Source organism: Rhincodon typus, chromosome 9 (genome assembly GCF_021869965.1).
Source record: "Rhincodon typus isolate 14 chromosome 9, sRhiTyp1.1, whole genome shotgun sequence".
In the NCBI taxonomy this organism is placed as follows: Eukaryota; Metazoa; Chordata; class Chondrichthyes; order Orectolobiformes; family Rhincodontidae; genus Rhincodon; species Rhincodon typus.
In genome coordinates this window covers 56,377,564-56,405,346 of record NC_063340.1, presented here as the reverse complement: position 1 = coordinate 56,405,346, position 27,783 = coordinate 56,377,564, and the positions used below count along the sequence as shown (strand labels likewise).

The following is a 27,783-nucleotide window of genomic DNA, read 5'->3' as shown; positions in this document are numbered from 1 at the left end:
GTGGCTGTGAAGGTCACTGTGCCTCTGAATGTTTATGCGACTGGCCCCTTCCAGGGAGAGACAGATGATCCATGTAGGATCTACCAGTCATGCATCCACAAATGTATCAGGACAGTGATCAATTCCATCTGTGCGAGGTCACACCGGTTCATTTCATACCCGCAAAGACGAGGTCAGTGCTGCAGCCTGGACAGTGAGCTTCGGGAACATAACTGGATTTCCCTGGGTACAGTGTACACATGTGGCACAGATAGGGCATATCACAACACTGTGGAATTCATCAACTGGAAGGGGTCCCATTCATGTATGTGATCTGTGATCACCATTAGTGCTTCCTGGAGCTGTGTACCCACTACCCAGGCAGCTGCCATGATAGCCGTATCCTGGAGCTCTCTCATGTACATTTGAGGGTCTAGGGGCTTTACAAGGCTGGTGACTGAAAGTCAAGGTCTTCCCACTGTAAGCATGACTGATGATACTATCGTGCAAACCCCTGATTGATGCAGAGTGCAGATACAATGCTACCCATCCTTTGAGCAGGACCATGGTGGAGTACACAGTAGAGCTGCTGAATCTGTGGTTCTACAGTTTGGAGTGATCTGGGGGGGGGTCCTCCAGTATAGACTGGACAGAATTCGCCACATCTTCCTGGGGTAAGTCTTCTGAGGAGGACAACAAGGACTCTGGAAGGAGGAAACTGTCATTGTCCATTACAGAGCTCAGTTACATTTGGTACTATAAGCCAGACAGAACTTGTTTGACATCCAGTTCTGGTAAATGCAGGCTGGGTACAGTAGACCAATGTGGACTGCAAAATAGTCATTGATAATATTGATTCTGAAATCTGAGTTGCATTGTCAGTGAACTTTAGCCTCTATTGATTTTGTTTGTTTTCACTTTTGGTGTCTATTAATAAAAGCACACGTTTGGATTTGTGCGATTTTTTGCTTGTATATGATGTTCCTCTGCTGGACAATGATAAGCTGTGGTATCTACTGGGGACTGGGTGGTGCTTTCGGAAAGGGTGTTCAGATAGGATGCAGACACAGGTAGGTAGAGTGTTTGTGTGTGCTGGTTAATGGCAATGAGGGGGAGAGCATGGGCTTGTATGTGAGAAGGAGTGTCAGCCATGCCAGCTTCATTCAATGGACAGCATAGCTTTGTGGCTGCTATGCCATTAAATCGCTGATGAGGGACAACATCAGATTGCCAACACTTGTCCTGGTGCATAGCAGCCTTTCAAAGAAGGCATACATGTAAGGGATTCTCGTAATTCAGCTTTCAGGTGAACAGCCCATGGTAGGATGGAGCAAGAATCAGATGTGAGGAACACCATAGCAAAGGGCTAATTTGTTAATGCAGTAAGTTTGGAATGATGGGGTAAGAAACTCACTAGGCCTTGCGGCCAAAATCCCTCCAAAAAATGCAAGATTCAGCCCATAGTGTTCAGCTAGGCTGAGATATTTGTAGTTGGAATCAGTAAGAATACATTTGTCATTGAGGGAGAGGTAAAAGAAGACAAAGTAGTCTTTGAACAAAATGGATCAAATGAAAAAAATTAGCCATCAGTTCAAGATCCTAAGTCAAGCAAATCTTGTAAATGGGGATGGTCTTTCAGGATTTCCTGTGAAGACTTATTCACTTTTAATTACTGAATTAGCTGCTAATTACTTTTTGAACATAAATTACATACCACCGGAGAAGTTACTGAAGAAATTCGCAAGGATCTGCTGCTTAGTGAAGTACCCAATTACTTCATGAATGGCTGGCTTATGGTGGGAAGATGGAAAAATACAGGACTGTTACATACACAGAAATGAATGGAGTGTAGATCAAGACTGTTTCCTAGTATGTTTAAGAGTTATTAATCTGCCAATGTTCAGACAGATTATTAGAGGAACTTCATCAAGTGCACTTAGGTATAGTCTGTATGAAAAATGTAGAAGAAAAGTTATCCAAAAGGAGATAGAGCATTGAAGATGTGGCAAAAAGTTGTGAAGTGTGTCTCAGAATTAGGTATGATTTAATTAATGTTCCTTTAATTCTACAGTCAAAGACAAGTAAGCATTGCGAATGAGGACATGTTAATTTCTTTGAAATGAAAGATAACAAATACTTGTTTTTATCGATGATTACAGTTATTGGATAAAATGTGTGTCTATGTCTAATACTAGAACTGCCAAAACTGTTGTGGTTTTTAAAAAGTTTGTTTACAATTAGCATGTTGTTAAACATGTTGATGTCAAATAACGGTGTCCAGTTTACATCAGAAGAGTCTAAAATATTTCTGAGTACCAATACAGTTAAACATACGCTCATACCAGCATATCACCCACCAACTAATGATGCTGCAAGAGGAACTGTGCAGATTGTGAAATGGTCTTTACAGAAATATTTATCAGTGACACATTGACCAATAATTTCATGTGGAGTTATTCTGTAAGTGAACAGAAAATAGTTTTCCCTGTTCATTTACAGAATAACTCCACAGCCCAGAACTGGTTCCTCACCTTACAAGTTAGTGTCTTATCACACTCCTAGGGCAAAATTTAGTTTGTTCAAGCCTGACATCAATAGCAAAGTAAGAAAAAAAAAGTGTTCATCAGACAGACTGATCAACAGCAAACAGAACTCAACCCAGATCAATATGAGTCAAGGCGCTTGTGCATGAGAAACAAGGCAAGGGAATACATGATAAATGGTAGGACACTGGGGAGCAACAAGGATCAGAGGGACCTTGGTGTACGTGTCCACCGATCCTTAAAGGTATTGGGACAGATGGATAATGTGGTTGACAAAGTATTTGGGATATTTGCCTTTATTAGCTGAGGCATACAGTTTAAAAGCAGGAAGGGTATGTTGGAACTGTACAAAACAGTGGTTAGGCCACAGCAAGAGTATAATGCACATTTCTGGAATCCACATTATAGGAGGGCTGTGATAGCCCTGGAGAAGGTACAGGGGAGATTTGCCAGGATGTGGCCTGGGTTGGAGAGTTTCAGTTACGAAGAGAGATTGGACAGACTGAGGTTGTTTTCCTTAAAGTAGAGGAGACTGAGAGGGGACATGATTGAAATGTATTACATAATGAGGGGCATAGATAGGGTAGACAGGAAGAGACTTTTCTCCTCGATAGAGGGGTCAATGGCCAGGAGAAATAATTTTAAGGTAAGGGGCTGGTTTAGAGGAGATGTGGGGAAAAGCTTTTTCACTTAGAAGGTGGTGGGAATCTGGAACTCACTGCCTGTAAGGGTGGCAGAGGCTAAAACCATCAGTATACTTAAGAAGTTTTTAGGTGTGTACTTGAGATGCCATACCATACAGGCTACAGGCCAAGTTCTGGAAAATGGGATTAAAATAGTTATAGAGTCATATAGAATGGAAACAGACCTTTCGGTCGAACTAGTCCATGCCGACCATGTTCCCAAACTAAAATAGTCCCAACTGCCTTGGTTTGGCCCATATTCCTCCAAACCTTTCCTATTCATGTACTTATACAAATGTATTTTAAATGTTGTGACAGTTACCTACATCCACCACTTCCTCTGGCAGTTCATTCCACACACAAACTATTCTCTTTAAAAAAAGTTACCCCTCATGTCCTTTTTAATACTTCCTCCTGTCACCTTAAAAATATGCCACCTAGTTTTGAACACCCCCACCTTAGGAAAAGATCTTTGCTATTCACCTTATCTGTGCTCCTCATGAATTAATAAACTTCTTTAAGATCACCCTCAAACTCCTGCGCTCAGTGAAAAAAGTCCCAACCTATTTTTATAACTCAAACCGTTTATTCCCAGCAACATCATGGTTATTTTTTCGAACCCTCTGCAGTTTAATAATATCCTTTCCATGGCAGGGCAACCAGAACTGCACACAGTGCTCTAGAAGAGGCCTCACCAACGTCCTGTCTAACCTCAACATGATGTCCCAACTTCTATACTCAAAGGTCTTAACCATGCTGTCTACTGTTATGCAAATTTCAAAGAATTATGTACCTGAACCCCTAGGTCTCTGTTCTACAACATTACTCAGGGCCTTACCATTAGTTGTACAAATCCTGCCCTTGTCTTTTATATCAAAATATAAATTGGGTGGTTGTTTTTTTGACCAGTGTGGATTTGATAGTCTGAAGGGCCTTTCTTTGTACGGTCAATCTCCGACTTTCTTTCTGCAGCAGTTATTCTAACTAAATCATAACCCCAAAATGCAATGAAAAAAAAATACAGTTTAGTCCAAATCTGCTCAGCCAAAATTCAACTTTTAACAGGTTGCTCTTAATGATGGCTATTAGTAAGCATGACTTATATTCTAAAATTTTCTTAATTCTTTCCTTCTCTCCCGAAAGTATTGGGATTTCATAGATAGCTGCTGTCCTCCAGCACCTCATCAAAGACACATTTAAGAATTATAGAGTCATAGAGATATACAGCACGGAAACAGATCATTTGGTCCAACTCGTCCATGCTGACCAGATATCCTAAACTGATCTAGTCCCATTTGCCAGCATTTAGCCCCGTATCCCTCTAAATCCTTCCTATTCATGTACCCATCCAGATGCCTTTTAAATGTTGTAATAGTACCAGCCTCCACCACTTCCTCTGGCAGCTCATTCTATCCATGCACCACCCTCTGCATGAAAAAGTTCCCCCAGGTCCCTTTTATATCTTTCCCCTCTCACCTCAAGCCTATGCCCTCTGGTTTTGGACTCCCCCACCCTGGGGTAAAAACCTTGCCTTTTTACCTTATCCATGCCCCTCATGATTTTATAAACCTCTATAAGGTCACCCCTCAGCCTCCAACGCTCCAGGGAAAATAGCCCCAGCCTATTCAGCCTCACCCTATAGCTCAAACCCTCCAAGCCAGCAACATCCTCGTAAATCTTTTGAGCCCTTTCTAGTTTCACAACATCCTTCCTACAGCAGGGAGACCAGAATTGCACACAATACTCCAGAAGTGGCTTAACCAATGTACTGTGCAGCTGCAACATGATTTCCCAGCTCTTATACTCAATGCACTGACCAATAAAAGCAAGCATACCAAACGCCTTCTTCACTATCTTATCTACCTGCGACTCCACTTTCAAGGAACTATGAACCTGCCAGCAAGGTCTCTGTTCAGCAACACTCCCCAGAACCTCACCATTAAATGCGTAAATCCTGCCCGGATTTGCCGGTCCAAAATGCAGCACCTTGCATTTATCTAAATTAAACATCATCTGCGACTCTTCGACCCATTGGCCCATCTGATCAAGATCCCATTGTACTCTGAGATAACCTTCTTTGCTGTCCGCTACACCTCCAATTTTAGTGTCATCTGCAAACTTACTTACCATAACTCCTATGTTCATATCCAAATCATTTATATAGATGAGGAAAAGCAGTGGACCCATCACTGATCCTTGTGGCACACCGCTGGTTACAGGTCTCCAGTCTGAAAAGCATCCTTCCACCACCACACTCTGTCTTCTACCTTTGAGCCAGTTCTGTATCCAGATAGCTAGTTCTCCCTTATTCCGTGTGTCCTAACCTTGTTAACCAGTCTACCATGAGGAACCTTGTCAAACGCCTTACTGACATCCATATACATCACATCCACTGCTCTCCCCTCATTAATCCTCTTCGTTACCTCTTCAAAAAAAAATTCAATCAAGTTAGTGAGATGCAATTTCCCTTGCAAGAGACAGCAGAAGAAATGCGCATTATCCTGTGTTTCAACCGTTTATGTAGAGCTTGGCTCCAATGCCTGCATACAAACCTTCTTGTCAACTGGGTGTGGGAATCCCTGCTGATTTCTTTTCCTCCTGAACCTGAGGGACTAAATTTATGTGGAGCCAGGAAGGCTCTGTGGACCTAAAAATGGCAGGTAAGTCCTGGATGCAGAAATCCTCTCCAATTTCCAATGATCCAGTTTTTATCTATGGAGGAATGGGCCACACTTGATGCACAAAGGCAGAGTCCAAAACCAAGTAAGTCCATATAATTCTGATGAAGGGTCACTGGATCTGAAACATTGACTCTGCTTTCTCTCCACAGATATTACCAGACCTGCTAATTTTGTCCTGTTTGTGTTAGGGCTCTGCCAACGTCGTACAAAGCTTAAACAGATGTCACTTGCGCTGCTTTGATTGAGAGGCCATCTGGTGAAGTTAGAAAAAGTAATTACCATTTGTTCATGCTTTTTCAATAGAGTATTTTGTTGATATTTAACCAAAGGCTAATATTACATTAGAATAAAGACTTGGCTGAGTTTCAAAGGCACAAATATCTCAGCACAATGTTCTGAGTTCAGAGCTTGTTAGTTTAAAGAGGCTATTAAAGAATTAGCGATCTATGATGCAGGATCTAAATGGAAGACTTCTTTTTGTTTACCCATTTAGGGAATCCCCCAACTTAAGCAACCCTCCTTAATAGTGAAAATTTAGTCCACTAGGAGGAATTTTCATTATTAGTTAATGGAATATGTGCATTGCTGGCTGACACCTCATTTATTGTTTATCACTAATTGTCCAGAGGATAGTTAAAATTCAACCACATTACTATAGATCTGGAATCATACATAAGCCAGACCAGGTAGGATGTCAGATTTCCTTCCCTAAAGGGCATTAGTGAAGGAAATTAGCATGTTTCAAAATGTTTCCATTTTTCATTAATTCACTACAGTTCATGGACTTAACTGAGGGCACTTCCCAGTATTCCCTGCACTACAGTATGGTGTATTGAACAGAAGGAGAAAGACCTGTTTAGATAATGTTAAATATTAAATTAACACAGATAGAATCTCTCAGTGAGAGACTCCATAACCACAGTCACTGGTTTAGATTCAAATATTTAGAAAGTCGAATGTGCTTTTGCTTGTTGATTAATAGTTCTCTTTTGATGCCTCTTTGCTGGTTATTTCACTAAACACCTGGATTTTAGTTTAAATACTTAGTTTTGATCCTTTGATTTTTCTTTTGATTGTTTTATCTAGAAAAAAATAATTACCATAGTTTAATTCATCTGTTCACCTGTCAAGAGTTAGGAAATCTGTCTTAACAGACAATAAATTGATATATATGAACAGAATGTCTGTATCCATAGCTTAAAACTATAATACCTGTTGCTAGGAAATTGAGGTATATGTATAGACGGTAGAAATACACTTATAATGTGTGCTTCATAGAGTGTAAGATCTGCAGTCCCAATGCTAACTTTAAAATTAGTTACAAACAGAATAGTAATGGTTAAAAAGAGAAGACCTACACCTTGAATGTTCTCAACTACAGTACTCTATTTGTTTAGTGCATTAGCGAAGTTTGCTTCCTGCCTAACAAGAAGTTAATGATATAAGAAAACACAGTCTCTCATGATGCCTTTTAGACAAATTAATGGGATTAGGTCATCTTTCGCAAAATTCAAAACCAGACAGGGGGTGGAATTGGGGCAGGAGAGAGCGTGGGACCGTCGTTTAAATTCAGAGTCTCGATATGTTGGTGATGAAAATATCCTTAATAACCTAAATAATTAATGGCTCCACATTATGAGACATGGAAATGTATGAAAACATGGACTTATATTTTAAAAATCAGACTTTTGATGTCTGGTTTACATCTTAGATATTTCCGGGCAGCCCACTCAAAAACAGAGCTGTCTAATCCAAAACTGGACCGGGGGCAACACCAGCAGCAGAAACTAGGAAGCTCCACAAAAAGGACAGCTGAGACCATTTGAGAAAAGAATGTTGTAATACTGTAGTACATTCCACAGGGAAGACAGCTGGAGCTGTGAAAAAAAACAATAAAAAAAAACAGAATATACAGAATAAAAGCAATTAAATGGTCTGCTAAGTAAATGGGAATGGAGTTGCAGTGTGATGTGTACTATTGGCTTTTGTTCAGTTCAGGGACAACTGGAAGACTGAAGAGTTAAGAGTCTGGTCCCGCAATTATTCAGCCAAGTGTTTGTACGGCGAGACAGGACACACATGCCTCCATTATATTTCTTCAAAGTTGGAATCAGTTCATGCCAATGTGGTGCACACATGCAATACCTTTTCCACTGTGTGTTGGATACATGTGCCAGGACTGACTGTCTGGCCCTTTTTTTAATCTTGATAAATCATTGGCAAATGATTGAAGGGCCGAGAAACTGGATGTAAGCAGATATGTAAACCTCAATGAAAGTAACTACAGCACCTATTTCAAATGCTATTCTAATTACTTCCCTAAATGTTTAGAGACAAAATTTAAAAACTTGTAAAAGAATGATCCAACATGAAACTAATAAAAATATTGTATTTATTTGCCTGGAGCCAATGCAACAAATGGAGCAAAATGAAAAGAAAAGAAAAAAAAACTTACATTTGCCTAGCACCTTACACAGCCTCAGTACATCCCAAAGACTTTCCCAACCAATGCTATAAATGTAGTAAAGCTGACGCTCTGCAAGAGAGGAAGAGTGTGTGCCTGAGTTTACATGTCTGAGCGTGTGTGCATGTCAACATCTGCATGTGTGTCTAAAGCTAGGCAGTCTGGTACAAGTATGGAGGAGAGAAATGAATGTATTTTGGATGCCTGTTGGTTGATTACAGTATGATTCATTAACACACACATTTGGCAATACCAGAATTTTGAAACCTCGAGTCAAAATCAAAGTCTGAAATGGGCTAACTGCCCAGTCATTAACACTGTAAAATTGTTACCATTTTGTCGTGGATTTTTAAAGTAAACTAAAATGCTTGCAATTGGCACCTATTGTACATGTTGGCTGTAATACTGCACAAAGAATTGGAATTGTTTTGAAATACAATCCATAGAAAAATATTCCCAGAAATTTGGGATTCAAGTGTAATTTATATAAAAGACACAGCTGCTCTGGTGAACCTGAAGCTAAAGGGAAGGACATTTGGTCAATGTATCAAAGCTCAAAGACAGAGGGAACAAATACAGAAGAAAGAGAGCAGGCAAAGTGAAAGGTATTAAGTTCTCACAGAATTCCTGTGGCTTGGGTCTATCTTCTGGAATTATTAAACACAAATTCTCCTCCCTGTTTCCCTGGTGCAGAACACACACCTAGTCAGTTTACTACAAATAGCCAACCTGACTTCAATCAATCTCTGACTGGAAGGCAACTTCTGTATTTTCAGGGTGGTCGAGGATAGAAACTGAATAGAAACCTTCATGAATAAATGGAGCCATAATTTGAGGATTTGACACGCCCTGCTTATGGTCATAGACAGACCATCCTGGCCTGTAGAAATCAGTTCTGCAGGTTTGGCATTTAACTTTAGCCCTGGTCTATTATGGGACTATGTCTGGTGTGGCTGTTGAAAGATCCCTTCGGCAACAGGTGGGAATTCCATTATGTTTATAAAGAGGGACTGGTAGGTTCACAACTTCATTCCCCCACTCATGGATATACTGGGCACCAGATCCAACAATGCTGGCATGACTTCCAGCAATATCTTCACCCAACACTTTTACCCTTACTAATTCAATTAAGCAAGGCAGGAAAGTTTATGAGAGATTTACCAATTCTAAATCATTCAGAATTGACTTTGATGATAATCAGTCCCTATTCCTCAATAAAATTAATCCAGTCCCTCATAGTGAGAACTTATATTAGATACAAAAGGAATAAACATGGCCATCATAGTGTTCGCTTCCTCCCTCTCTCATGTTGTAGCTTGACACCTGCTATGTGAAATCTGCTATGGAAAGTTTCTGCCTATCAAAAGGGTTATTTACAGCACAATTGATGGGTCTTCTTGCAATTGAGAGCCAGGTTTCTATGTGAATGCAACGTGCACATCAACAGATCAACACAATAATATTTAAATGAATACTTTGAATGAATCAAAAGGAGAGCTCAATATTGGCACGGAGATGATCTGATTCAATTCCAATGGAAATTGACAGCATGTATGCTGCAATTAAGGAACAGTAAACATGCCAGCTAGTCAACCACATGGAAAGTCAGAAATATTCAGAAGCCATGTAAAGCTTGTAACTACAGTGGCATTGTATTTGTACGGTGGCTTTGTTCGCAAATTTATAATGGGTTAGAGCAGTATGTTGTGTTCTGAGGAAGGTGGACCCGAAACATTAATTCTGACTTTTTTCTTCACAGATGCTGCCAGACATGCTGAGCTTTTCCAGCAACTTTGTTTTTATTAGAACGCTATGTTTACTGTTTCTTGCTCTCATTTACTTAGTGTGTGCATTGGAACAAAATAATTAATAACAGTAGCTTTTACTAATCACAAGTTAGCTGCCCTTCTTTAATGAGGAAGAAAACAATTTGCCTTGCAATGACAATGATAAGAAAAACAATGTCACCACAGCTTTGCCACTACAAAGTTAAAGAAGCAACCTTAATGCAATGTGGACCACCACATTATCATCATCTTCCACTGACAATATCAGAAAATGATGACATTATTGAGGTTGGCTGGCTCGCCGAGCTGGTTTGTTGTTCTGCAGACGTTTCGCTACCGTGCTTGGTAACATCCTCAGTGCAGCCTCTGATGAAGCGTCGGTGTGTTTTCCCGCCTGGTTTTTAAACTCTGGGGTCCGTTGCGATGGATTGCCTCACTTCCGGGTTTCCTCCGTAGTGGAATGTATATGGGTTCGAGTTCAATGTGTTTATTAATAGTATGCTTTGTGGAGTGCCATGCTTCCAGGAATTCTCGCGCTTGTCTCTGCCGAGCCTGTCCCAGGATCTTGGAGTTCTCCCAGTTGAAGTGGTGGTTCTCCTTGTCCATGTGGATTGAGATGAGTGAGTATTGGTCATGTCTTTTTGTGGCCAGTTGGTGTTCATGTACTCCTGTTGTTAGTTTCCTTCCTGTTTGTCCAATGTAGGGTTTCTCACAGTCTCTGCAGGGGATCTTGTAGATGACACTGGTCCTGTCCATGGCGGGGAGTGGGTCTTTAATTCGGGTGAGCATTTGTCGTAGGGTTGATGTGGGCTTGTGTGCCACTCTGATGCCTAGCGGTCGTAGGACCACTAGCAAGGGAAACAATGACAACACTACTTGAACAAGAACACGACTCCAGTGAAACTATCTCCAAGGACAACATGCTTAAAATACTGGACCTATGCCTGACCACCCACTTCACCTTCAACGGCCAAACATACGAGCAAATCAACGGGACACCCATGGGATCGCCTATCTCTGGACTCATAGCAGAAGCAGTGATGCAAAGACTGGAAAGGACTGCCCTTCCGCAAATCCAACCTAAACTATGGATACGCTATGTAGACGACACCTTTGTCATCATTAAATGGACCAAATTAGAAGAGACACACAAACTCATAAACAACACCCTCACCGGAATAAAATTCACCAGAGAGGAGGAGAAGAACAAACAACTCCCATTCCTGGACGTCATGGTAGCGCGCAAGACAAATGGGGAACTGCAAACAAAAGTACAACCGAAAAGCCACACACACAGACCAAGAACTGAATTTCAATAGTTACCATCCCAGCACACACAAACGAAGCTGCGTGCGAACACGATTTAAAAGGGTAACAACACATTGCAGCAACATGGAACTACGCCAAGAGGAGGAGAAATACCTCTTCCAAGTGTTCAAGAATAATGAATATCCAAAGAACTGGGTCAGGAGATGTCTACAGGAACAGCATCAGAAAGATTCTACACGCCCCGACACACTCATCACACTACCCTACATCAGGAACACGTCAGAACTCACCACAAGACTTCTACGACCGCTGGGCATCAGAGTGGCACACAAGCCCACATCAACCCTATGACAAGTGTTCACCCGAACTAAAGACCCACTCCCCGCCATGGACAGGATCAATGTCATCTACAAGATCCCCTGCAGAGACTGCGAGAAACACTCCATTGGACAAACAGGAAGGAAACTAACAACAGGAGTACATGAACACCAACTGGCTACAAAAAGACACGACAGATACTCACCCATCTCAATCCACATGGACAAGGAGAATCACCACTTCGACTGGGACAACACCGAGATCCTGGGACAGGCTAGGCAGAGACAAGCGCGAGAATTCCTGGAAGCATGGCACTCCACGAAGCATGCTATTAATAAACACATTGAACTCGACCCCATATACATTCCACTATGGAGGAAACCCGGAAATGAGGCAATCCATCGCAACGGACCCCAGAGTTAAAAACCAGGCGGGAAAACACACCGACGCTTCATCAGAGGCTGCACTGAGGATGTTACCAAGCACGGTAGCGAAACGTCTGCGGAACAACAAACCAGCTCAGCAAGCCAACCAACCTCAACGCCCACAACCCGAGCTCCAGATCTACTCCAAAACCTTAGTGACGACATTATTATTAAGGGGGGAGGGAATTAAAAATGCAAGTCTTTTATGTGCAGATTGAAGGCCGGAATTCCTCAATTCACCTGACAGGACTGCAACAGACCTTCCATCCACCATCACAAACTTTGCCAGTTCCCCTGGGTTGAAGGTCATTGGATTTTCACCACAATATTCCCTCACGATCACCAACAGCAATTGAGGGTCCACCAGTGAACCACAGGAAAATTAAGATTGTGTTGTATCAGGACAACAATTACAGCATGGGAAGTACCACAGAACCCTGAACATTAGATTAACTCATTTGAGGAACTGAATGGATTTGCAGTTTGAGGCTTTGAGAATGGAAGCTTTGAACAGGTTTGCAATTTGGTAGTTAAGATATCTCTATTAAACCTCCTCCCCCCATGCTCTCCACCTCCACTCACATAGTATTTAAAAGGATTTTGGAAACTTCCCACAGCTGACTCAAGTCTATTTCCACCTTTCCTACTAAGCCAGCAGTGTCCATTCAGGATCCCTTTTTCTCTCATCCTAACTGGTGCTGTTCAGATGCAGGAGGTAGAAAAGGCATTTCCAAAGCTGGTTCTATCAGAGCTCATGGTGTGAAACTTCAAACTCGGACAGTAAAGTGTCAGTTGGCATCAACTGACCCAGTTCTTGTCACTCTGTACCATGATCATACTCATTTCCAGGAGGATTAGAGAGGGGATTCTAGCCCACACCGTGTTACTACAGCAGAAACACAGCCAATATCATTCTGCACGTGATCTGAGGAGCATCACTTTCCCAGCACAGATCAAAAGTCTATACTAATCTTCCCATTCCATGCCTTTTCTTTCAAAATGCATGTATATTTATCTTTTAAATGTGACTTTTTAATGTATTTTTTAATGAATAGGTTTTCCTAACTGGCCCCCACTTGATCCTTCCCATTCCACTGACACAAGATGGACTGGAATGGTTTAAGCTGCCGTCATTTCCATAATGGCTTTCAACATGTCAAAGTATTTTCTAATGAGCCCCCAACTGAACTGAACAGATTCAGTTTTGTATGGTCCCTTTAGCTAACAAACCCACTAACAATGGACAATGCTTTCCCAAAGAAAATAATCAGTGAAAGGGGCTCATGAAAATATTCAGCCTTTTGGTTAGGAGTCAAGAACTTGACTTTTTGAGATACTGGCTGGCTTCATACATTCCATATTTCAAGAAATAGCGAGACTATCAGCTTTACTGCCTGTGCTTTGGGAAATCATTACTTTCAGGGTAGATAAGGATAGCAATGCCAGGCTAAGTAAAATGCTATTGCCAACAGATAACTGTAGAATGTAGGCTGTAAGCTAATATCAATTCAAACTGTCCAACAGACACCCTTCTGGATTATATTCATGTTTTGACTGTATATGATCCAACAGTCACAATACAGCGTAGTAGGTAAAAACTTCTTCAATTCCCACAGAATAATGCTGTAGTCACTGAAATCTCTTTCCCCACTATGAGTGAGCTAAAAGTTCAGATCTACCACGACCATTCACGGCTGGGACTCTTGGGAAACTATATTTGATTCTTGATCAAATTTTCCGACCCTAAATGACCACTACTTTCCCCTGAAAATACATTAATGTTTTGATTTGATTTTATGAGGAGATTGCTTTGAGAAAACAAACTGCAAAGTGTGAAGAATGCTGCCACTTCTGGGAGGCCTTGGCCTACCCTCATATCTCTCATATTTTTTTCAGATAGAAATCACTATTCAAAGGTGTTTTTCTCTTGCAATGAAAATGAACTTTATTAAAAGAAGTAATCTTAGAATTTTCTGGTCAGGCTGTCAGTGGTATTATTGACATAATTCAATTTTGGCAGAGCTGCTATTTGCAACAAATCCATCTCGCCTTCCAATGCAAAGGATAGGGATACAGTTTAACTTTTATTTTGTGAAAATAAAGGCTTCCTGGAAACATATAATTACAAAGCTAAAATAGTTTTGAATGTATAAGATCTTGAAGTGAGATAATAGAAGAACTTTGTATTAATAGGTTGCACTGGGACACATTCTGGGAAGAAGCAAGTTAGCCTTCACTGATCTGTGGCTGACTAAACATGTGAGACACATTTCTGAAGAGAAGCCTTAAGTCATATTGTTTAAATTTTATTCATGCAACTAGATTTGCATTAAAAAGTCAGAAAAGCTAAAGCAAATACAAAGAATGCTGGAGAAAGTCAACAGGTCTGGCAGCATTTCCGAAGTGACAAGCACATTTAATGTTTCAAGTTTAGCATGACTGTACTTTAGTCAGAAAAGCTATGTTTATTTGAAAGATCTACTTATTGCAATGCACTCAACGACAGCACATAAATAATATTATACCACTTTCACAACACTTTGCTGGATTTTCACATTGCTTTGCATTGATTGCAGTGTTAGAGATTAAACATGCTGCATGTGGAATTGACAATTTCTCTCCTGGCTCCCATTTGTACATAAACCAGCCAGTGACTGGAAATATAGCCTTATAGGCATTCAGAGGCAATGTAGTTTGGATCAGAATGCTGTGTTTTCTTTTTGTTGAGTGGAACATTTGGAGCAGGGAAGAGAAATACGGGAGAACGCTAACTTTTCCAGAATAAAGACAGAGGATTCTGGAGATGCTAACTACAGGTCATGAAACTGAAACACTGTGCTGTGCTTTACAATGCATGGGGTTTGGAACTACAAAGCTAGGGTGAAAATCAGGCTCTCAAGTTGCTTTTGCAGGCACAAGGAGCAGTCCAGTGATCTAACTGCTGATGGCCTCCAAAATGGCTGTCCAAATCCATAGGGGGAGGGGCTAATCAAACCACACCCCCACTTGCCACCTATCCACTGCTGGCAAAACCTCCCTGACTCCAGTACTGTTGTAACACAGCTCCCCATCGCTTTACCAGAATTCTGCATTTGTTCCTGCCACTCAAGCATCAGTAAAATTCAAAAAAACACCAAAGAACTGTGGATGCTGGAAATCAGAAACAATTTCAAACATTGCTAGAAAAACTCTTCAGGTCTGCCAGGACCTGTGGAGAGAAAAAAGAGCCAATGCTTCAGGTCCAGGGACCCTTCTTCTGAAGAAGTAAAATTCAGCCTGTTAAGCCAATGTTTCTCCTGGTCTGCAGACCTGCTTAGTTTCTCCTAACATTTTCTGTTTTTATTTCAGACGTGCAACATCTGGAGTATTTAGCTTCTTCAGTTTTTTTTTAAAACTTGTGCAAACTATTCTCCTGGAAAGAAAAAGGCCAAAGAATTTGCTCTGAGGCATCTGCAAATAATTCGGCAACAAACAAACTTATAACCCCTCAACGTGACTCTCTTGTGAAATTTCCATCACGTCTGTTGTGTAGAGTGTGGACTATGTTCTCTATTTCTCCTTGATGTTCAGACAGAGTTCAAGAATCTACTAAGGGAGAAACTGAAACCATTGATTGAGGTGAGTGGTAGAAAAGGCCTGGAGAGATTGAAAGACCTACCTGCTTCAATTAGTCCACATCCTATCATTCTGTGCATTATCTGCAATGTCACAATGCCATGTCATCACTATGCTATTGAGCTGGTTTTAGTTTTTTTTTAATTATTAGATGATATTGAGGGCACAGAGCCATCCAGCAGTCAAAGATTTAATTATATTTTCAGCATCACATCAGGACGTGTTCCAATTTCCAACCTAAACATGAAACTGTGGTACTCCTGCACTGACATAACAGGATTTAACTGAGATTATTTAACAGCAGCCTAAAGAAAATCAACAAATCTCACCCTCTCTTTCCAGGGTGATTTTCTTTCTATGAAAATAGGTACAAACAATCCACAATAAAATACATGGCCGTTAAGTTTAAAATCTTAGAGTTTCAAAATAAACCTTTTTAAGTTTCTTTATGAGCTATTCTTTTAAAGATAGAGCTTGCAATAAAAAGTACAAAACTTAAGAAATCCAAATAAACTCTCCTACAGCACAATTTAAGATTCAATAAATAGGAGGGAAAACATATTAAACATGCCCTCCTATACTGTATGGCTCCTTGTAAACAGTCAAGGGTGCCCTGTGAATTTTTACCAGAGAAACAGCATAATCACAGTGTAACACCAATTTCAAGTGTAAAAGAGTAAGAAATTTCAGAAGTAGGTCAGTAGAACTGCTTTTTTACTTCATGCCAATATAGCTCAATCTTTTATGTTGATTCAAAAGAACCTTTGCTGAAAATCTCTGCTTTTCACTAACCTAGACCCAGCTCTGCACCAGAGTGCAATTTATGCAAATTTCTTGAATTTGCACCACTTCTATGTGAGCAGTAAGTCTACCGTAACATTTCACACACAGTGGGACCCAAGGTGTTATTTCTGGCTTTTCATAGTTATTGAATGTTGTACTTTTAACCATTTCCCTTCATCTAGAGAAAAATGTTTCTTTTGTGCCTTTGAATGCATTTCTATGGATCAAAATGATTTGCACTAAACACTGAAGCAGACCTGGCCTGTCAATTATTTGTATATGATGGTTTGATCTCTTAAAACTATGTTCATACGTAGAAAGGAACTTAAAGAAGGAACCTGGCATATGCCAGCTGAAAATCTAATGAGATTTTCAGGGAACTCTGGCGCAATGCACCAATCAGAAGGTTAGCCTAAATTTTGTGTGAATTCATTCTTAGGAATTTCCAGGCTGATATATAATGCTGTGCTTAACAGTTATACTAAGTATTCACAATGTAGGGCACACCTGTCATTATTCTGAGGTGCTAGCGGAAATCCCCTTAGAACATGTTGCTATATCCTGGTGTATTCACTTGTGCTAAACAGTTATTTGGCCACCCACATTTTTTTTCCTTTAATGCGTGCAGGTACATGCTTCGGTTTGCTAAACCCTTCACTGGGGCTCAGCGTTCGTACATAACAGGTTCTTGGCAGGATTTCTTCCCTAAAGATGGAACTCACCAAAGCAATTAAGAGAATTGCTGTGGAAACAAGAGGTCAAAAGGACTCTAAAAGAATTGGAAATGTAACAATGGTAGCATGAAAGCTTCCTCATAAGGCTTTTGTCGAGACTGAGATGTTCAACAGCTGAATGTTTTGAGGGAGAACGGACAGCTACAAGATCATCTCGCTCTACTGATAGAAATACAATTATGTCCTTTGCACCTGTTTCCTGGTACTTAAGTCCAAATTTTCATGGAGACAGGAGGAAAACAAGGAAACAAGAGTGGTTCACATGTCTGCTGCTTTTGTAGGTAATGGCATATTTAAAACTAAGCAGCCTTCAGTTAGAAGCATTTTTCATCTCCCACTTTTAACCATTCCTGAAACATTCCTGAAGAATGAGTCATGAGCTTTAAACCTAAGAAGTGTTTTTGCAGATGTTAGACAGCCTTTTGGAAAGGTTTAACTACCATTTCTGACTTGTTAAAAGTAGACATGAATGTGCATAAATGATGCACAAGGTGCGTGGAACTATCAAGCTATCAAATCATTTAAATCCCCTGCTTTTTAAATTAAAGAAAAATCCTACGGTGTCTCTCTATTGGGGGGGAGGGGGAGGGGGGGTGCGGGGGGACTCACTAGGCTCTCACCCACACTTGGCCTGATCCCCATAATATGGGGGAGGGAAAGGGGAATTATGGTGTCTATGAGGCCTATTAGGAACATTACGTTTGTAATTAAGTGCCAATCAAGGGGTTCAATATACTTCCACAACGTGCTGAGCAGTGGAAGGCAGGAGAGAGTAAAAAAGCTATTTCATCGCCAAATTCGCTGAAATGGTGTGAAGAAAAGTGGATATCTTCTTCAAGGAATGACCTGTGTGGATCAGCAACACCACACCTCCTCAAATAAGATCATGCTCTATCGTTCCTCCATGCCTGGCATCCAATGCCTGCACCCCCACCCTCCTCAACTTGTTAAGGTTGCCAGCAGTACGTAGCCCCAAAAGCTTAAGGCCTTTTAAACAGCCCATCTCAACACTTGGCAGCCCCTGCAGTTTCTACGGCATTGTTTCCAGAGGTGGCTGACCAGACTCCAGTTTTCCCCTGCCCCCCTGGAATGAAAATTCAACTTTTTGGGTGAGATTTTCTAGAGTTGGTTATGGTAGTTGAGAATTTTCCCAACTCCGCACACCTAACTGGACAGCGTACATTTGGCCACACTGTCACCTTCCCCACGGGCACCCTGGGACAGGGGGAAAAGTGTGGCCAATAGGAGAAAGCCCTTTGAGGATAATTGGTTAGGGCAAGGGGCTTAGATTTTTTTTTGATTTTCTCTGCTATTTTGAGCAGAATCACAAAGGAGAAATCCCTCATTCCAATTCTCTGCATTTGTTGCGAGTACCTATAGAATTGTGAAATTGGAAGAAAAGGAGGTTTGCAACGAACATTGTTGGACTCACCTAAGTCATGATTATCAGTTCAGGAATATTGGAACAGAAGTACATATTCAGTTTGCCAACTCTTTCTATTTGCCTTTCATCTATATCCTGTAAGAAAAATCTCTCAACCCAGTCCTCAAATTTTCAGTTGATCTAGCATCCATAGACTTCAAAAGGACTGTGGTGACATTCCAGGTTCTTATTATCCGCTGTGTGAAGAACTCCTCTTGATTTCACACCTAAATGTTTCAGCTCTAACCTGAAGATTGTTTCTCCTTGTTATGACTTTCTCCCACCAGATGAAATAGATTATCTAACCAATCAAGTTCTTTCATTTTGAACTATCCCCTTGACTACCCTAGCAAATTATTGTCTTCATTCCCAATACCTTGATTGAATCAACCCTCAATTTCCTGTTCTCAATGGAATCCAACCCAGGGCTAAATTTTCAAGCTGTACTGATGTCAGGAACTGAGCAACGAGGCCCAAAAATTACAAAGTCATCCACTAAGCTGGCGTCCTGACCCTTTTCTCAACATCATTCTGGCCAATGTGGATTCAGAGCTTAAGAAGGTCAGACAACTAGACTAACTATCAGATCTGCTGAGCAGGGTTTGAGGAGAACAAGTGGAATTTCCCAGCTTCCTATTTGTCAACATGACAGGTAGTGGATTGGCTGCCTGGAAGCTGAAACATAGCAGCAGGCCAATGTCTCAACCCTCCTGGCCTGGCCTGCCTTGAGGACATAGCTGACGGCTGCTGTTTGTAGGCCCAATGACCCCACAAGCCACGCCTTTCCACCCTCCACTGTGGTATCTTGACTTATTTTTGCATTTTTTTTCAGATAAAGTTTTGAAGGAGTGTCTGAGAGTGAATTTTCTGGCTGAAGCAACCACCCTCCTCCCCCAGTTACCTGCATTCCGCTGGCTCTTTCCCTCAAACATGATGGCTAGCTTTGAAAATTCACCTTAATTGGGTAGGGAACCTGTCTCCATGCCAGATAAGGACCCATCCACATAAAAATCATGGTTTTATTAAGTTTCCTACTGAAATGAATTCAGGGCACAAAAACACTCTTAATTATTCCACCTCAATTGAGAATTATTCTTTTCCCTGGAAAATATATATTATCCATAAGTTTTATAAAAATATACTGCACGATCATTCCAATTACAGTACATTTGGTGTAAGCCAAATCAATTCCTTCCAATAAATGTATTTTTCCCAATACACTTACAATTACAGTTAGTATTCATAATGTCTACTGCATGTAAAGCATCCAGTTCAAGAGCTTTTACACAGTTTCCAGCCTCATGTTATACTATGGCTGAAAAGCCTTAGGCCTTCCCCAATTGTGCCAATGTGGTGGCTGTCCTAAGCTTTATTGCATCCCTCAGCCTGTAATCATGGACCATGGAAAGAGACAGTCTGCAACACCCAGCCTTTGCATTGATAGACCAGCAGGCTTTTTTCAGGCCAAAGAGTATCTTTCACTGAGGTGATAGTATTCCAGATGCAGTTGATGTTTATCCTGGTCCGCGTCTGTAGGAACAGCCCATAGAGCACAGTGTTGCATGTTACAAGTGTTTTTTGGGATAGACCTTGACAAAACTCACTCCATCTGCTTCGAGATCTTCTTTCCAAAGGTTCGTTCCAGAAGAGGGAGATTAACTGTCCCTTTCCTGCCACAGCTCTTTTGAGAATATGTGGAGGGAATGACGGTCAGGGTGTGCAAGAAAGAACTGATGCAGAGGGGCCTTATCACCTTCAGTCTTGGAGAAAATCAGCGCCCCCTAGTTTGTGCAACACATCTGCATGATATAAACCTTTAACCTCCAATATCATTCTGGTGACTTTGTACTCTACTCCACATGTTCTACTTAGTATATTCTGAAATACTTTGAATATCAGCCTTGAAATTCATTGCAAGCTCTTCCTAGACTTCTTATAGCTCATGGCTTAGGTTTTCTATACACTCAATTATTCCAATGCCACCCTGACCAACCCTGAAAGAACGAGTTAATCCAAAACCCTCTGCCTGTATCTTAACTCATTCCAAGTACCTGTTACCTCTGTGCTCACTGACCAATTTTGGCTCCTGGTAAAGCAAAGCCTAGATTTAAAAATGTTCATCCTTGTTTTCAAAACCCTCCATGACCTTGCAATTCTTTCTCTCTGTAGCTTCCTGTAGCTGCACTGCTCTTTGTGTTTCTTTGATTTTGGTCTCTTGCACATCCCTGATTTTCATCATTTCCTTATTTATAGGCAGTCATGACTTCCATTGCCTTGGCTCTGGACTCTGAAATTTCTTCTCTGAACTTCTCCACATCTCTTTCCTCCTCAAGGATGCTTTTAAAAACCTACCATTAATCGCCTGTCCTAATATCTCTTTACATTGTTCAGTGTGAAATTTTGTTTCATGAAGTTTCTGGGATGTGTCTCTGGAAGGTTTCCAACATTAAAAATGCCATATAAAGAGTTCTGAGGAAGGGTTATCGGACCCAAAATATTAACTGTTTTTTCCTTCACAGATGCTGCCAGACTTGCTAGGCTTTTCCAGCAATTTTGATTTTGTTCCTATATAAAGGCAAGTTGTTAATAATATCAATGTGTGTATCTTTTTGTTCCTTTAAAGCTCTCCCAGTCTGCCAGATTTCCATTTTGCTATGTATTTGTTTGAGCCTCTCTTAACTTTACACAGTAGTTTCTTCATTTCTTGGTTATTGGAGTTAACCCAAGAAAATGGACTTGGGCTAATAAGTAACAGCAAAAACTCACATTTGCATTGTACCTTTAACATAGGAAAATTTTGCAAGGCTCTCCAAGGAAGTTTATTCAGACAAAGATTGATATGCATCTGTAACAGCTGCATTGCTGCAGCTAATGACATCCTAACATGCCACAGCTTCTGATGTGTACCAGCTTTATGTTTGACACAAATGGACACAATACTAATCCACCGTAATACTACAATTTTCATGAGAAACACCAAAATTGGGAGCAATACTGACATCCTGCTTTCACATATGGCTACAACATTTACAGTCATAACAAGAAGAATGTAGCTAAATCTCATGTGCAATAGGAATATCATAAGAACACACACAAATATCCTTCCCCACAACCAGCACTTTGAATAGAGAAATTACAGTCCCAATATCATATTCAGCATGGCTTGCAACTTAATGAAAAAGTCATATTTAACATATCATATATTATTATCTCATTCTGCCTCATAAATTGTTTTAATATTTTGGTGAAACCATATCAGACTGGTGAAATGTCAATACATAGATACTGATCCAGAAAACTGAAAAATGCTGAATGTATAGTAAATCATATTAATAAAATCCATCAACTCCAAAAAGCTGACAATTTAAATATAAATCAACAATTCAAAACATAACCTTAAATACAGACTTGAATACCAGGTCCATTGTTTTAAAATAATTAAATCAGACAAGTCATGTTTTAGTCCATGTGATTTCTATAAAAACAATTGGTCATACTGAAGTGTGCGGTGGCACATAAATTACACTGCTGGTTTGCCCTATACATTCACTACTTGTAAAGGAGAAACAAAGCACTCAAACATCACGTTTTATAGTGTTGAAGTCAGAAAACTGTGATGGGATATGTGGGTACTAAGCAGATAACATTTGGTAGCATTACACACACCCCCTCTCGCAAATGTTGCAGATACTTAGCAACTTTTTGTTGGTGACCTGGCAGCATTTTGAAGTGCACTCAGTGAAGTTTAGCCTTTAAAGTAAAAAAAAACTTGTTCTAAACGTTATAAGTATTAGAATAGACCAATTGTTGTATGTTACAATTGCCTCTTCATTTTTGAGTATAATACAGCAGATTGCTGACTCACATTAATACCAAAGTGACGTATCTCAAAGTTACAGCAGTTCATGAAAATACAACAGGGGTTGTAATGCTTGAAGTGAAAAAAAACTCTTGTCTGGCAGTACATGGCTTACTAAGAAATGTCAAGTAATGCTAATCACTGTCCCAGTCAGCTACCAAGTATTATGCTGAATCATCTTGGCATTATCCACACATAAACCTAATCTCTACACAAAATAATTATAAGGTGTTTAGGATATTTTGGAGTAATTTTATAAGAAAAGCCCCAAAGGCTGAAAACATAATTTCAATATTTTGACACCATTTCTCTCCAATTTAAAAAATGTCTCAAAAAGTTACACAATGAATTAATTCACTATTATTGGATGTCCAACAATTACTAAATGTTTACGTCAACAACAATTAAAATGAACATTAAATGCATTAATTTAATGTAAATGAAAAATGACCTGATAAAGTTCTATTCGTTGTTCCTCTACTTTCGCCTTTGGATTCTGTAAACGAAACACTCTGAACTCTGCCTTCACCAGGTTTGAAACATTTTTCTCCATTGAGGTGACGTCTAAATACACACGTCTGAAGTATGGGTTATATTGTTGGGACGGGATGACATCTACATGAAAAAGCACAGAGTAATAGCAAGTCAATATATCAGCAAAGACCAGCTTGTATATATGTAAAAGCAACTGATGCCAGGATGCAAAGCATTAATTTCAGTCAGGTATCCAAGATGTCCCTACATATAGCAGCATCTAGGACCTCTGCTCCCAGATTTCATAAACAATCAGTTTAAATATAAACCATTAAATTATGACATTTTTCATATTCTGAACTTGGCGTTATGTAATAACAACTTGTTTCAGAGGGTAAAAAGCCTTAGGTTTCCATGTAAAGTAGGCATCCTATTTGTCTGTATTGCTGAGGTGTAAGATAAAATGTTACTATTACAATATTTTCGCTCTAGAGTACTAATACACAAGACTCTCTATTTCTCATAATTTTGCTTCAAAACTTCTAAATGGTCCCTTATTATGCCCTTTTGTGTAACACACAGCAAGTATTTTGCAAGTAATGTATCATCACAGTTAGTCAGGATATTAAGAAAACATCTGCTCTAGCGGAACTGCCAAACTAATAATTCATTTTAACAGTACAGACTGCATTCTGTAAGATATCAGGCATTAACATAAGCGTTACTGAAGAAAGTATTATGTAACAAATAATAATGGCAGAAATTAAGTAAAAGGCTGTAATTTAATCTTATAGGTTCAGTTCAGATGCCTGAACAGTTTGAGCTTTGCTTTTTGCCACTTCTGACATTACCTGGATTCTTCAATTTAATAACTAGCTTGTTACTTTTTCTCAACTGTGTATTATCCTGCATACATATGTTCTCTCTTCCTGTTGGGAAACGGTTTGAATTAAAATTCATGGCACCGATTTCAAGGTTTCTTCCTGCCAGTCTTGTAATTTAATTCCCTTTCCTTTTGGAAAAATGGGAGTGTATCTTAAGAGCTTCAACATGTGGATATGGAAAAGCCGCCCTCTGGTTTAGCTGTTAACCAAAGGTGTACCACAATCTGATTAATACCTATTTGTAATAATCACTGCAATACTTGAGCCCATTTAAACATTAAAAACTTCTGGTAATTTTCAAAACCTTCATGTATTACAACAACATAAGTAACATAAGTAGTAGCAGGTGTCTGCAAACATAATTGAAAAATCAGCTACTCTTTGGTTTGAATGGTGCAAACATATTGTGCCTCTATCTCTGGAGATCAAAGTCAGGGTCTTTCCACCAGTTTCCCAGCAGTTCAGCAAATCACTGACACAGGGTATGAAATTCCCCGACTTGATGTGTTCTGAATTTCGTATTTTCTGTTGGGAGAGTGGTGGGTATGATAATAAATAGAATTAACACTTTAGATAGATTAAGGGTGCTGCACCCAAATTGGCCAGTTGCCCCTGCTGGAAATGTGTGTGTGAATATTCAACAAGGACGCTCCTAACACTCAATGCTCAATGTAATACACAAATAATCATCATTTAGGCACAATATTGAAAAATAATTGGAAGTCATAGAACTGTACACAATAAAGAGCCAATGACTTTTTTGAGAGAAAAGGAGATAAGAGGAAACTAAGAATAAATAGAGCTTGTGTAGCCTCCATGCTGATTGTTGAATTATTACATGAAATAGTTTGTGCAAACTCAACGCTCTTTCCAAAAGATATAAGTTAACTAACCATATAACAGTACAATATTCATTTTACAACTTAACTCAGAATCAATTAAAATGGAACCTGCACCACACTGGTGCTGAATAAAGTGCTGTTCTGAGGATAATGTTAGAGGAACCACTACAGAGTTGCAATTCACACCGATACAAAAGACCATTTGACTTAGTTTAATCCATTCATTCTGAAAAATAACTGCTCTTCTTATTTCTGGTATTATCATGAAATTTGACAAGTATGTATTAGAGTTTCTGAATCCAAGCCATTTTGGTATACATTAGAAGTGGCACTGGCTTCAATATTAAGCCCTGCAAATCCTCAATGAATTCTTAAGTCTACTACCCAATAACACCCCATTAACCAATACCTAAGCAACTCGATCCTTCATCTAATTTCTTATCCATACACTAGTTTTATCCTAATCCCCACAGCATACATTCTAATTATGAAGAGATTCTTCAATTACTATTGCACATGATAGGATTTAGCACTGTTCATTTGGGTTGCTATGTCTAAAAGATATCAAAGCAGTTAATCTAGCAGGATATTGCCCAAATAAAGCTATGTTGCCTGCTGTTAGCTAGGGTAATGTTGTCGAGACAATCCTCACTTTGTCCCTGGTAATGGTTACATTAATTTGCATAAAGTTGAAATAAAATTAATGGACTATGAACCCTGTATCTTGTTCACACTAAATTTGGAAATGGGCATGTTTCTAATCTATTGATATCTTCACAGTATCCAATGACTCTCTCATAATGATCCTCAGTGCCCCTCAAATGTTCTCCCTAAACTCTCTTGACACTCTGGAATAAGTACCCACAGTCCCTTAGGATCTATTTGTTTAAGGTGTTCAGCTTGAACAAAACTTCTATCTTATTTATAGTGAAGCCCTGAATAGTCTTTTTCTGCAAAGGCAATCTTAATCAAATCTTCCCTTGTGAATACTTGACTCATTGTATCTAGAATTTTCACCGCAAGTTTAACGCATAAATCTGACTTGAAAATCATTGTAGAGAGTTGCCAATTATACACAGCTTTGGCTGCTGCACCTCCAGAAACATTTCCTGAATAGGTGGCCGAGTGTTCGAGGAGCTGTGCCAGCTTCAGTATAACAGCTGACATTGATAAAGTGCCCCAGAAACCAATGCATGTCAATGACATCATCCTATATACTCACTCTAACAAATCTAACTCTGTGAATCAGTATATTATTCCATATATGTACTGTAAAACCATTTGGATCCTGACAATGTGCATGTACAGTAGGGTTTCACCTTTTGTAGGAAGCTGTATCACTTAGACAAGGCAGCAATTTTAATACCCATCACTTAGAGCCAGATTGAAAAACAATACAATCAGCAATGTACCTGACCTGGAAGTACACAAGACACTGAGTAAGTAACACAGAAAATGCTCTTTCCTCAAGCTGCGACAGTCACAAATCCAACTTTCCAGAAGTGGAATCATATGTACGAACCCATTCTTCTCTGACTTTTCAACGTCCAATATTTTAAGTTAGGGTTGAGGGAATATACGTACATTTAACAGAATATACTACTATGTCCACTGCAGCCTATGAATGAAGTCTTGTAACAAGCTGACACAGTCTGAACGTTGTACAAGCAAAACAAAAAAGGATAATAAAACGTAAGATAACATAACAAATTACCAGTGTTATTGTATGAGTCTGCAAACCCTGGTGGGGAGTCCAGAACATTGCCAGGGCAAGGTGAAGTCAGGAAGCATTTCTTCACACAATGAGTAACAAAAGTCTGGGTCTCTCTCCTCCCAAAAGCTGCTAATACTAGATCAATTGAAATTTTTGAAGTGGAGACTTGTAGATTTTTGTCAGGGATATTTATGATAGAAATACATTAAGGGACAGGGAACAAAAAGAAGCAGAGGTGAAATGAGGTTAAGATACAGATTAGCCATGATCTCTGTCAACTAGAGGAATTGAATACCATACTCCTCTTCCAATTTTCTAGTTTTAGCCGCTATAAGGAATAAAAGACTTCGATTTAAGCCATCCTTTATATTGATGGAACAACATTTTGTTTTCCTGGCTGCGTATGCTATGTTCTTCCTAATATCTGGTAGCTAGACAATCAGGCAATAATCAGCAGCAATCCTTCAAACATAGGCTTTTGAGATGCTGCCAGACAAATCTTGACATTGCCTACATTTTGGATTATTTTCCATAATCCACAGAGTCCAGGTGACCTCAAAAAAAAAACTGGCCAATAAAAACAGATGTAAGTGGCCAGGATAGCAAGTTGCTCCAACCTACATGAAATATGTTTTTGGATATAGAGGTCACCATGACAACACCTTTGGCTGACAGATGTTTTTGCTTGTTTTTACAAAATTACAGTTTAAACTAATTTATGTTCCCACTACAGAGGGACACACTTAACCCTTTCTGGACAGACTTCAACATTTCCTCAGAAATTAGTTCTTTTCTGTCTAAAATGATATTTTACTTCTTTGGAAAAGAAGTAAATAATTAAAGCGATGGACAGATTAGAAATATAAATACAATACTTTGTTTCCAACTAGTTGCATGAGAGCATGTGGTTTCAGGATACCATTTCTGACTCTGTGTCCGATCTTCTCTCCCTAGCGTTCCCCAGGAGAGGAACTGAAATTTTGGCTCTGAAATTTAGCTTCACATCCAGTGGGATGTATGCACCTAGTGATCTAGAACCACCACCCCACCCCACCCTTTTTTTGAATTATTACAAAATAAAATTTACCAGGAGAGTTGTTGCAATTTGAAAATCAACTGGAATTGTATAGTGGACACTTCAGTTGTACAGAATTATGTTACTTTTCAGAACAGTCAGGTGTACACATTTTTGGGCAGAGCGGAACAAGGAGCCTTTGAGTTCAGGAAAAACTGCCTAACAACAGCCTTTGGAATGGTCCAGCTGCAGTTTGTTACTGATCTGCAAGTACAGTGCACTCAGAGACAT

The 27,783-nt window shown here is 39.7% G+C and overlaps 1 protein-coding gene across 2 annotated transcripts in view; it reads right to left on the bottom strand.

The window, feature by feature from the left end:
- The window catches only part of tgfb2 (transforming growth factor, beta 2), a 91,192-nt gene that overhangs the window by 39,876 nt on the left and 23,533 nt on the right, over window positions 1-27,783 (bottom strand). For both annotated transcript variants that reach the window (XM_020511163.2, XM_020511170.2), the window contains one exon: window positions 23,015-23,178. In XM_020511163.2, coding sequence (XP_020366752.1) covers window positions 23,015-23,178 — 164 coding nt within the window. The remainder of the gene's footprint in view (window positions 1-23,014; window positions 23,179-27,783) is intronic.